The following is a 13325-nucleotide window of genomic DNA, read 5'->3' on the forward strand; positions in this document are numbered from 1 at the left end:
CTCCCTTGAAGAAACAATTTAGCCTAATTTCTTCTTAATCCTACAAGTATAATTTTCAGCCTCTCTCCCATTCTCTAACATTTAAGCATCCCCCCACTGCAGTCATTCCAATGACTGCAGTTGCTTTTACCTTTCTATCTCAACCTGCTGTCCAGGTTCAAGTTCTCTAACTGCTACCACTTGAAGAGAAAGCCAGAAAGGCCAAACACTAGAAGACACTACACAACACTAGAAGACAGTGCTGGAATAAACTTCTGAAGGGATAGTGGAATGCAGGGAAGGAAGGATGAAGACTGATATCCAAGCTAAAAACCACACAAAATTTATGCTGTGCAATTTCAAAGGAAATTGTGTACACAGCTGAATTTCCTGATTAGACAATTTCAAAGCAACCTGCAGAGACAGACAAGTATCACTTACCTCTATCAATCCCCGTGTTAGTCAGAACTCAACTGTAAGCGTGATATATTGAAACCTTTTTCAAAAACTAATCTGAAAATAGTTGCTCTGACAGTAATTTTTAATAAAGTATTTTTCTACCTACCTAGGAGAAAGCAATCAGTGAAGTAAATTTATGACACAAAGTTCATTAAGAGGACAGCTAAGATCACAGAATTAATTGAAGTCCCCGTGTACCTATTTAATGAGAATGATTTTCTGTTACTCAGGATTACAAGCCAAGTCACAGAAGTGACAGATAAAGACCAATCTACTCCCTGCCAAAGCCACTATTGAGTAGCTTAGCAATTTATCTGTAAACTGAATTTTGAATCATATCTTAGCCTTGAAAGTCATTAGACATTAGCTGCTCAGTCCAAACGTGTAATTCAATTTTAGCTGCCAACCTGCTACAGCAAATCCCCCAATGATAACTGCTGGAGTTATCTAGCTGATGACAGACTGCTTACTCAGAGTTAGGACTTGGTAACTCCTCAGCAAAAAGTCCCTTTCTAAAGCTGGAAGAGTTAAGTGGTGGAAGTACAGAAAATCAAACTGGAGGTAGCAGCATCACCTTAATTTTACTCTGTGTCAACTCTTCTTTCTTGTTTTGGTTGAAATCTATAAAATGTGTACTTTGTAGACTGCACATGTTTGATTTTCAGATAGTTTGTTTCTTCCAGGGAGCTTCTTCTATTTATACTGGTGAAACACCTGATCTTTCAGGTTTTTCCAATTCCACAATGTCTTCCAAAAGGCAAAGAGAACTTTAATTTAACTGGTCTGTCATGTACTGTATTCTTTGTCTAAAAGAGCAGGAAGATAAGCAATACAAGAATCAAATTCAAGCTTCACTAAAGCCTTTAACAATTTGGCAAAAAAAACAATTTGACAATCAGTTTCAACATAACCAAGACTTTGAACAGCTCCTTTGGACAAATCTCTGTTTTGGTTACGTAAAGAAAGGAATAATCAAACAGTCCTTGCATAAGCAGATGTTATCTAAAAGAAATAGGTTTTCATACCCCAGATGTAATATTTGAGGTCCACTTTCCTCATGAAGTTCTACTTCTTGTAAAAGCAGCTCAGCTGCTCCACCCCAAATTCAGACAGGCTTGCATTTTACCCTCAAAACATGCACAAGTTGATAAAGACACTGGCTGGAATTCTATGTCTCTAGCCTCATGGTTAAAACTGTAAGTATAAAGCAAATAGTTTAAAATTCTGAGAAATCCCACCCCATCCCCACATCCCCCCCACCCCCCCAAAAAAAGAGGTGATAATCTCCCCGCTGGTCAAAACAGGGTATCATAAATCGGTTTTAACTTGTAATTTTTGGCCCTTGAGAGTAATGGAGCTGTTTTTCTGGACCCTAACTCTGGACAAATTACCTAAAATAAAAGTAGTATCATCTACCCATAGACACCTGAGCTTGATAGCAGCTCTTACACTAACAAACATCAAAAGTCAACCCCCATATGCCAGTGTATTATAAAATGACCCATTTTATATTACACTGACATATGGCTCATTTGTGTGGCATTTTTTCGTTTTTTCCTTTTGTGAATTTCTCAGGAATCTGACAAAATTACAATTTAAATTTGGATTAAAACAAGCCCCTATGGAAAATAAATCCACTGGGGCGTGGGGGAGAACGACAGGATGGGGCAAGCAGTAGAATACAAGAAAGGTTACTCTAAAAATGCATAAAACATGTTGGAGAAAATGTTAAATCTACAGAATTTCATAGCAGGGATATGATTTGTGACTGCAGTCTGCAGAACCCTTCTGTCAGTGAGGAAACTATTAAAGTTATAATTTGAAACATAACACAGAAACTAACACCCTAGTTTTGTACTGACCTACTTAACTTAAGAGTCTTAGGTAATTCCTAGGGAAGCTGGATAAGTGTCAGTTAATTAGAAAAAGCTGGCTCTCTGTACCTTCCTTCAGTTAATTATTCTGACATAAATGCCATTATTTTTCCCCTTGTCCACTGTAAAAGCAAAGTGTCAAGTTTGAGAAGGGCTTTTTGAAAAAGCATATCTCCTCTGTTGTAAGAAGCTGATTATGCATTATACCTGCACAGATTCAGTTTCATGTTTTCCCATTCTTTTAAATTTCATGCAAGTACATCTCAGCTGTACTTTTCGATCACATTTATATTCCAGCCCTGTCCCCCTGTTGAGTAAGAATTGCTCTAAGAGACAACCTATGCTAGGACTGCCTGGGTAGACTTATAAATCACATTTCAACTCTGTTGTACTGCAGATCCACTGGAATACACAGACACAGTCTTCACCTTCAATTAAATCTCAAGGTGGGCTTGGAATGATGATCTCCTGGGAAGGCAGCCTGAGGTGCCTGTGTCCTGTCACAACCCAGCCACTTGGTACATCCATTACCCAGCTAGCAGAAATTCTTCAAATGTACTGTAACCTTCCTTATGACTAAATTCACTACAAATAATTAGCAGGACCTGAATGGTTTCTCCAGGAATGTATGTATTGAATATACCAATAACTGCTTCACAGAAAAACCTGTGCTTACATTTGAGGTAAAAAAAGAAAAAAATATGTTCTGTTAATAAATTGCTGGCAGAAAAATACTTCATTCTTCCTGTAGACCTAAATACAATATTGAAAAAAAGAAAATGTGTTATCAAGTCCCTGGTAGCGAAACCCATTGAAGGCAGGTGTCTGCCAGGGAAGGGATAGGAGAAAGAACCCGTTCTACAGAAATGACCTCTCACCTCAAAAATCCCACCAGAGCAGGAGATATTTGAGTGTCACAGATCAGGTTCCATCAGAATGCATGGATAAGGAGCAAGACAACATCCAGCAAGGGGCTTTAAATCTCATAGACACATGATATAAAAAACCCAGGCCTTTAGAATCTTGACACAATGCTGGATTTCGTGTCCTTTTCTCAAGAAAGATTCTGAAGAAAATACACTCCTTTGTAATGACTTTTGTTTGAGTAAATAAATATATTATATTATTTTAAAACAGGGTCTTTTCTCCTGTGATGCTGAAAGGCCTTTGGATCACCAACTCCGTAATTTTCCTGATCAGAAGTGCTCACAATATTTATAATTAAGTGGTCCCTTCTATACATTGTACATTTTTACTTCTTCAATAGATGCAGAAAACTTTCATTTTCTGCATTCCTACAATATATTTGCTCTCCTCAGAGTAGCATTACTTTTGCAACTTAGAATAACTCTGCAAATCAATGGAAGTACATAGGCTTTCCCTCTCATCTACTTCCAGCTGAGCTGCCAGGACCCAGAATAAATTTGTGTTAGCTCTCAATTCCATGACCTTCCACTTCGTACTTTTAAATTTCATTTCATTTCTATTACCTGAGTTCCCAAGGTCTTCCAATTCTGCCTGCTTGGTATTCCAACCCTTCTCAGTACTGGTCATGTTTTCCAACTCCCTGCTATCAAGTTTCACTACCACACTTCTAATTTGGGGCTAAAAAAATCAGAGAAAGGTAAGAGCCAACAAGGGGACATGCAGTGAAGAAGTGTGAAGAGCCAGACCAAAGGACAAAAATCAGTGGCAAATGGAACAATGCAAATCCCCCAGTTCCTAATCCTGTATTTTGTCACCTAACACTGCACTTCTGATCAGGTGTGAGGAGGAATTTGCAGGCTCAGAAAGGTGACGTACATTATTAGCTGACAAAATTGCCCCTTCAGTGGTTTGTGTCAGAAGTCTAATATCTATCTAACCTGTTGATAACCATCCTCAGCAGGATAGATATGTGTAACTATTTATCCCTAGTAAGTCTGAGCAATGGGTACACACAGATGATGACATATCATGCCTTGCTTCTTAGGCTTGCACAGTCTCAAAGCATCTCCAGGCATAAAATGCATGGAGGTTTTAACATGATAGCCTGAACTGAAACTCTGTAAGCAATAAAATTTAGAGAAACAGCTTAGTTAATGTTCAGAACGTGGTCTGGCAGCCTGCCATGCATAAACATGCACTGAAACCAGAGTTCATGCCAAGATTCTTAGCTTTCAACTTCATAGAAATTCCTTGTGTGGTTTATACTAGATCCTCTTAGTTCATTTAACTTTTTTCTTCCTTTTTGCAGTTTATTCCATGGCTAGTTTAACTTATTACCTTTTTATATATAAGCATTAATAATGTAACAGACATAACTCCAAGCAGAAGTAATAGAATTAGTCCGTTGGTACAAGTTTGATTAAAGACAGATCTAACACCAAAATGACATTTATTCTGTGCCTTCTGTGCCAAGCCTCTACGAGCACAATGAGATGCTGCAGTGTGACCTGTTACAATAACATGTATGCTTATTCCCTTAATAATAAATGCTTCCTAAGGCTCATAAGAATTCACATTCAGCTACCAAATCTTTTCTGAAGCTCCTCTCAAGCCAAAGGATCCCTCTCCACAGGTTTGATCAAAAGATTGAGGTCTTCATATTTGGGTTCCTGGTATCAGAAGGTCTAATTTGACTTTCATAATCCTGATGTCTGCTTTTCCAAGCCTCAGATCTGCACAAGGGAAATAGCTGGAGGTCTTCCCTAGAGAGTGCATCTTGCTTACTTTTTTCTTTTTCCAGTAATAATTACATTGATTTAATTCTTGTTTTTTAGAAACTTACTAGTCAGTTACTTAAGTATGTACCAGGCCACATTCAATATATAGATTAGGTGAATATAAATTCCATATTGGCACAGATTCCAAGCTCCATCCTTTCTTATTTACAGCTTCAACATATAGTTGTGAGGAAGAAAAATACTATTATCCCCAGCTACAAAATGAAACTTAAGACACAGCTAAGATTTTGTCATGTATCACACGAAGTCCATGGCAGACAAGGAAAAAGGGGTGAAAGACAGACTGGAATAACAGGTTTGGTTTGCACTGAAAAATTATTAATACCACAGACATTACACTGTTATTGATGCTAGGCAGATGGAAAATATACAAGACTTTCAACAGCAAATGTTTCACAACAGATCAGCCACACTGGTCTTACTATTTATTTACAGCTGTTTGTTTTTAAAGTGGAGAACTTAGTCAACAAATTGTGTTCAAATCACAAGAGAAGACTGTGTTGTAAACTGTTGTTTTAGACACATCCCTTGAGGCCTTTGGAAAATGATGACACATTTCACACTATTCAATTCAGTCACATTTAAAAACTTAACATGATTCTGTGGCTGTAATGCAGATTTCAAATGAAGTGTACTTCTGTGCCCTCTTTTCACAGAAAAGTAGTGACTGCTGAGACAATAAGTGCAACTACCATGCCGCCTTTGCCCAAAAGAAATATGGATCATACCAAAAAAAAAAAATCAATCAATAGTTTCTCCTCAAATTAGGCCATATTGGCCCACAGCTCAATAAGGCTGACCAACCAACTGATTTTGAAAAGAATAACTGAAAAAGCTGAGAAATGCTTAATTTAAAATTCTATATTCAATTGCACATCATCTGGGTAAACAACCCTCCCAGTACTGCAACTTTATGACAGATTCATATGCACATCTGTGTGTGCAGATGTTTGTGCTGCTGCACATAAAGTGGCCACACCCACTCAGAGCTCTGAGCATCAAATCTCAGCTCCACACCTTCAGTGATTCTCCCCACCATCCAGAAGGGCACAGTCATGTAAATATTTGTGCAAATATGTTTATATAACATGACATAAATTTCAGAGAGCAGCTAAGGGTAATTGTGCTAATTACTGCAACATTGCCTCTGCTGATTTACGAGGCTTCTGCCCTGGAGTGACTGCAGTGTCAGGTCCAAGAAAGTTTTAACTGCAACACCACTTCTGCACTCCGGCCTCCTGTGCAAAGACTACCCTGAGAACCTCATGTAGACATGATGTCTATAAAATTAGTTTATTGGTTTGGCAATGAGGGGAAGAGGGAAGATAATTTTCCTAGAAATCAACACTTATCCATGAAATGCTGGCCTAGTCCATCCACAGCAATTAATACTCTTATGATGCATCTCATCAGGCATTCTTTTAAGAAATGTTTTAACAAATATTTTAACAATCTGTCCCCAACAGCACAGCCATGAAGTAAGGACCAGATTTCTTCCAATCACATCTCTGCATGCAAGAAGTGTGCTGTCACTGCTGTACCTGCTATGCTGGCAGCAACTCTACCTATGCACAGCTCCATCTGTGGGCACAGAACCTCTCATGGAAGATTATGATCCAGTAATTCTATCTGGTTGAAGACAATTAATTAAAAGCTTAATTACATATGTAAGCTTTTTATATTTTCTTTTTGGAAAAGGCTTAGTAGGAGATGATTACTAGTCTCTGTTAATTTGCTCCATAAAAGGTTTCATGAATAATCATATGTAAAATGCTAGTCTTGAAGTGATTCAATAGAACCATTAAGATGGCCAGATAGAAAGATACCTAAGCTTTGATGAACATTGTATTGCTGCTTTTGCTTGGTAGACCACTGGTTAAGGTTGGTTTTACTTTTCCATAGAGTGATTCTTCATACATAAAAGAGTTTTGAGGCTTTAAGGAGTTTTTTAGCATTTTCAGAAGGTCTAAAAAGACATTCTTAGCCGTGAAATCTTAAAATATGAGAGATATTCTTCACAAATATTTTCCACAAGAAGAGGAATAGTTTCTCTGGACTTGTGAGACTGTGTCTTGGAAAAAGGGACAAGAAAAGCAGTTGCAAGGACTCCAGCTTATAGAGAAAAGAAAGAGGGAAGCAGAAAACATAAAAAATGCATAAAATTAAATAAAACCTTTAAACCTTGTGATTAACATGAGGCCTCCATTTGGAAGTAGACTGTTGAAAGATTGCTTGCTACAAATCTGTCTCTAGTTAGAAGTGTTTTCAGATTAATGCGTCAATTTCATTCAATTTGCCATTTTCAAATGCTGCTCAATTCTCATGTCAAGTCAGATGTAGAAATTAACAAGTGAAATCCTCAACCTCTATTCCTCAGAAGACTAAACCAGATATTTACGAAGATTCCCTTGAAGTCTGGTAAATCTAAGAATCCATTTTTACTGTGGAATGCCCTTTTCTATAAGAGAACTCAACTCAGCAGTCCCAGCAGGAGGATGTGATCAGTGATTGCACGTGAAGACACACTCCAAGGCAGCTGTTAATTGGTACCACTGCTAAGGCCACACTCTGTTATGCTGAGATTCCGAGCAGCATTTCTCACACAAAGATGACCAAAACTACAGAAAAACACAGGGAGAATAAGCTAAGCAGGGACACACCACATTTAACTGCAATACTTTGACTTCCCCTTTGCAAAGTCAGATCCAATTTTATGATCACAGAGACAAAAGCAGAGCATGAAAGTTTGACTTGTTAATATCCCATAAAGGACCAGGATTCCTAAATAAACAAACAAATTCTTACAGAAGGGTACTACCAGAACTAATAGCCAGCTCTAGTCTTCCCTTTCCTAGAGTCTCAGTGTGGCCACGGTGCACAAATCCCAGAAAATAAAGAACATTTAACCTCACTGTGCTCATGATTAATATGATCAGTAAGGCTTCCATCACACAGTATTGGGCAGACTGAAGCAGGATTTTCTGTGTGCTCCAGAAAAGCTTCTTCAGTGAACAGACAGCAGAAGTACAAGTATCTACTTAAATATTACTTCTATTAAAAAAAAGTTGCATTTCCCTTTCTGCTGTCATTGACTTAATACGCGATTGCATTCAAACTAGGGGAAGTCTAGAATTTATTTTGAGCTTCAGAAATTAATTTGTTTTATACAGATAACACATCTTGAAAATATCCCTTTTTTCCAGACTATAAGGAAAAAAAACCGAGCCAAAGCACTGCTTCCTCCATGCTTCCTCCACTATACCAGCCTCAAAGATCTCTACAGGCAGAATTGACAATAAAATCCTTTCCACAAAAACTGCAGGCACAAAAAGCTTCGCTGTTTACCACCTTGTGGCTTGAACTGGTAAGTATTCCTTCTTACACACACATCATTTCATCATTTTTCAGTTACCAGACTCTTAAGCAGCAAGCACTGAAACTTCACTCAAAGTTCCTCCCCAGAGGAAAATCGAATACCATAAGAACAGCGAGACTGACACGGAGCCCAAGCCGCCCCAATCGATGGGGTAAATCAAGAATGCCAGGACTGTCTGTCCAGCTCCCAGACAGCTCTGAGCATCCTTCTCACAGGCAGCAACCGGTTGCCCAAGCTGCATTTCTCTACTACCCACAGCTCTCAGCAGCCAGCAGCCCCCAGAAGGATGCTACGGTCAACGGAACAAGAAACATGAGGTAAAGAGAGAAGTACTCACATCCCGGAATTTGTTCCAGTACTTGTCTTTATCGTACTGCGAAACGGTGCTCAGCCATTTGTCGTTGTCCAGGAAATTGCCATGATTGCTGTTACTCGTGATGATTTCAGGATGCCGGCTCTCCACTTGCAGGAAGCACCAGGCAGCGATCACCAGCACCCCCGACATCTGCAACGAGAGGAGCGGAGCGGAGAGAGGAGCGGCGAGGGGCAGCAGGGCAGCGGCGGCTCCTCGGGCGCCGAACTTTTGAGGGGACCCAACTCGGGGCCACTCGCCCTTCACGGCCCTCGCCAACTTCTGGCTGCGGAGCTGCCGGCTCCGCCGAGACCCACCGCCCCCCCGCCCAGCCCGGAGGGGCGGGGAACAGCATCAGTAACAACAATAATAATAACAACAATAAAAACAAAACGGGCCGCTGGGGCCGGGCGGGGAGCAGCCAGGGGACAACAGCGGTACAGAACCGCAGCCAAGCCCCCCGCGGGCGCAGCTAGCGCTGGCTCCGCGAAGTTTGGCTGCCAGGGCGGAGAGGAAGCTCGTACCTCCGGGCAGAGCCGCCGGCCGGGCTCCCAGCACCGTGCGCCGCTCGTCCTCCTCCCGCTGCCGGTGCCGCGGTGCGCAGTGGCTGAGCCCTGCGCGGTGCCGCTGAGCTGCGTGCGGTGCCGCTGCGCTCTGTGACTGTGCTGTGGCGGTGCCGCTGCCTGTCTATCTGCCTGTCTGTCTGTCTAGCTGTCTGCCTGTCTGTCGGAGCCCGCGCGGAGCCGCTGCCCGTGCCGGGTCCCGAGCCCGCCGTGTCCGTGTGGCGGGTGCGCGCGGGGCGGGCGCGGCCGCGGTCTGGCGCCCCCCGGCGGCCGGGCCGGGCCGGGCCCGTGAGGGGCGGGGGGCGTTAAACAGAAATAGGAAAGGAGGCGTTTAAATATCGCAAAGCAAGGGGAGGGTGGTGGATTCTTTTCGGTGGTGCCCAGAGACAGGAGTAGGAGCAATGGCCATAAATTAGACACAAGTTTCACCTGAACAGGAGGAAGAACTTCAGGCGGACGGTGACTGGAACGGGCTGCCCAGGGAGGGTGTGGAGTGTCCCTCTATGGAGGCATTCTAAACTCGTCTGCACACGGTCCTGTGTCACCTGCTCCAGGTGACCCTGCCCTGGCCTTGCAGTTGGGCTGGGTGATCTCCAGAGGTCACTTCCTATCCAAACAATTCGGAGATTCAGTGAAACCTGGGGATGGTGTCTGTGGGGATACCTGGAAAGGAGGCTGTAAGCAATCCTGGGAAGGAGGTCTGTAAGGAATTTTGGAAAGAACATCTCTGATGTTCTGGAGAAGGTGCCTGTGATCATATCTGAGGATGATGGGAGAAATCGATTTGTCAGTGAAGTCTCCACTAGCACTGCAGTCTGAAGAGACATAAAAGTGGCCTTAAAAACATAAAACCCGTACCAAACCCCAGCTTTCATAAGCCCTGGGAAGGGATGACTGTCTTGGGTCAATGGTTTTACAATTTGCAGGAGCAGTGACATTTCCAAAGCCCACAGGTCATCCTGGGTTTGTTCAGGGAGGGAGCTCCCTCCCTGGGCCAGCACATCCACGCTGTGAAGAGGTTTTGCTCCTGCACTGGAGAATGACCACGGACACTGCCCAGGAGGTCAGAAGGGTGCACTGAGAACAGCTCCTGGTGTTAAAAAGGGGGAGGAATGTACAAGGGGGACTACATCGGTCTGGGAACTGGGCTGAAAGGAGGAGACCTTCTGCAGGGATTAAAAGGAAAGTTCTCCATTGTCAGTGGAGGAGGTGGGAGGGAGGGGCTGGCTGGTTTCCTACATCAGGGAGCTCATCCCCTGATATATCATATGATGCTCTAAAATGAGGACTGATATACTTTTGATGGGCATTTTAAATACAGCTGTGACTACTGTTCCATGTGGTATTTTTCAAATATGCTTCATTAAATTGTCTTGTAAATAATGCCTTTTCTCTCCAAAAAAATGTCAACAAGGTTAATTCCACATTTCCTGACAGACACATTAGGCATTTCTTAAGTAATACAGAACAGGGTCATGTTTATTTATTTTTTTACTGCTGCATCTGAGCACTGGACGCAGGACACATATCTAGTCCTAAATCTGATTTTAAATACAGTTCCCAAATGTGATGTTACCTCAATAAAATCCTCTGGGATTTAAAAAAAAGGGTGAAGTTTTATTAATTTTAACAGCAGAGAACAAACACGTAAGTGCCCCGCATTGAATCCTCCCCTTGGTGCACATAGAATCTAATGAAAACTACATGCCTGCAGGAGGGCAAAATATAACCTAATAAAAGCAACAAATAGAAGAAATCCAAACTGAAGCCCTGCAGATTTGGATGTAAATCCTTACCTAAAAGCCTTGCTCTGCCCTCCCTTCTACAATGGACTGTACTGTTTTGCTGAAGGTGGCCCAGGGCACATATTCCTCTCAAATCTCTCTCTGTTGTGCACAGACCATCCTATAAACTGTTCATTTCTATGGGAGATAAGGTTTATATAACTTCCACCTGGCAGGGTCAACACAAGCTTCCTCCCTTCTTACTTAGATTAAAGGGTACTATTCAGTTTATTCTGTATGGGCCTTTTCTGAAAGGCTTTTAACAATAGAGAATTTGTCTCTTCTGCAGAGACATTAAAGATCTTTCACCATTTTAAATCTTATGGTTAAGAGATTTCCCCCGTGACCTTACAGAAATCCATGGCCATTCAGCTTTACACTGTTCCATTTGACTCGTGTTTCACCCCAGATACCACAGCATTTCAGCACCACCAGGCACAAACCCTATTACCTGCTAAATATTTGAGGACTTTTATGCACCATGACAGTTGTGCACAGATGCACTAATTACTGCTTTCTTCATCCCACTGGAGATCCAACCAACTCAATTCTCCCTTGACCAATTCTTCAACTCATGAATTCATAGGCTTGGCTTGGTAAAGAGCAGCAGAACATTGTTTCCCCCCAAACTTGCAGGAGTTCTACCCATTATATATTTATAGGAGCAGTTAGTTCACCCCTGTAAAACACACTTGTTAGCACAGTGAGCCAGGCTCAGTCCTTTGGTGACCTCAATACTGTTGACTTCACTGAGTATGAAATAGGCTGCTCTGCTTGCCAGTCAAAGACCTGAATGATAAATTACAGAAATATTGTATATAAAGTGAGTAATTACTTTCTTACATGTAGAATTTGTGTCAGAAATGTGTCTTCATTTATTTAATTACTTCATAATCCCATATTCAACACATGGCTAATCTTTCTTGATCCTATAAAACACAGCCTTCCTGTTTAATCCTGATAGCAATCTCTATCACTCAGCAGCTGCAGCATTTCACCTCCACACTGTTTATCATCCATGACTAGAATTGAAACACCCTTGTTGGCTGGTTTTTATCTTGGGATGGTGCTATAATTGCTTCTAATTCTCATCCAAAAATACCGTATTGCAGATCTCCCTGTTGTGGATGACTTAAGTATTTGGTTTTTGGATGTAAACAGCTCCTTTGTTCCAAGTTAGAAAAAATACTGAAGAGGTAAAAACCTTTCTTTTATTTTTTGGAGGTTTTTTCTCTTTTTTTTTTTTTTTTTTTTTTTTCCTTACACTAGTAAAAAGTACCACAGTAATGAATTTGGATATTATTTGATAATTCAACTGTATAAATCTTTTGATCAGAAGTTGTATTAACAGTCATGCCCTGCCAGCTTCTCTGTGCTGTGGCCAGCCCAGGTTTGTTCTGGAAGCAGAGCCCTCCGGTGCAGAAAGAATTTCACACACACACAAGAATCAAGGGACAGATCTCGACTAAAACTAAACTCCCCATGCAGGGGAATGAATGTCTTTGTTGTCTTAATAGGGCACTTTGGAACTCTCAGGTAACAGACAGAGCCTTCAGCACCAGCCTTGCCAGCAGCAGAAACACAAACCAAGGAAAACCAAGTCAGGCACTCCTGTTTTCCCTGAAGCTCCCCTCACCCGGTCTCACAGCAGAGTCCGTAGCCAGCAGCTGTGTACCCAGCAAGGTAAAGTCCATAGCAATAGCACAGAAGCATGTGCACGATTTTACTTCCCCCATTTATATTTGGCAGCAAGATTCACTTTTTCACCACGTTGATTGCTTCCATAGTTCTTGAGGCAGAGGCTGCAGTCTCTGTAGTGGCACCTCAAAGCTTCTGTAGACTTTATTCATGGCTTTCCTCCTTCTCTTGTGAGCCACAATTCCACTCATTTAATTTTTTTTTTAAACATTCACTAAGGAAAGAATATTGTTACAGTGAGCAATGTTTAAAGTGTATTTCTTTACTGTGCCAGAGTCCTTCATGACTGGATTAGAAAAATTCAGGTCTGGTAATTTAAACAGATTTAAAAATATATCACTACAAAGGTGCATGCAGTGGGATAGACCTTTATTTAACAACCCTTTGTATCTTCCATATACTGTCGTATCCTTTTAATAGACAGGAGTTTTATTTCCTCCTGTGAGTCTCAGAACTGCAGATTCAGCTTTGTTAGCTCTGCTGGGCAATTGTGCAGAAAAAAAAAAAACTAGTT

At 41.5% G+C, this 13325-nt stretch overlaps 1 protein-coding gene across 1 annotated transcript in view; it reads right to left on the bottom strand.

Annotated features, from left to right (window-relative positions):
• SPOCK1 (SPARC (osteonectin), cwcv and kazal like domains proteoglycan 1) overlaps positions 1 to 9548 on the bottom strand; it is a 272154-nt gene extending 262606 nt beyond the window's left edge. Inside the window, exons 1-2 of the mRNA XM_041397932.1 lie at positions 9291 to 9548; positions 8752 to 8919 (exon numbers count right to left, since the gene is read on the bottom strand). Coding sequence (XP_041253866.1) covers positions 8752 to 8919 — 168 coding nt within the window. The 5' untranslated portion in view covers positions 9291 to 9548. The remainder of the gene's footprint in view (positions 1 to 8751; positions 8920 to 9290) is intronic.
• Positions 9549 to 13325: the final 3777 nt, after the last annotated feature.

This window comes from Onychostruthus taczanowskii, unplaced genomic scaffold, assembly GCF_017590055.1.
Source record: "Onychostruthus taczanowskii isolate IOZ18803 unplaced genomic scaffold, ASM1759005v1 scaffold14, whole genome shotgun sequence".
NCBI classification, from domain to species: domain Eukaryota; kingdom Metazoa; phylum Chordata; class Aves; order Passeriformes; family Passeridae; genus Onychostruthus; species Onychostruthus taczanowskii.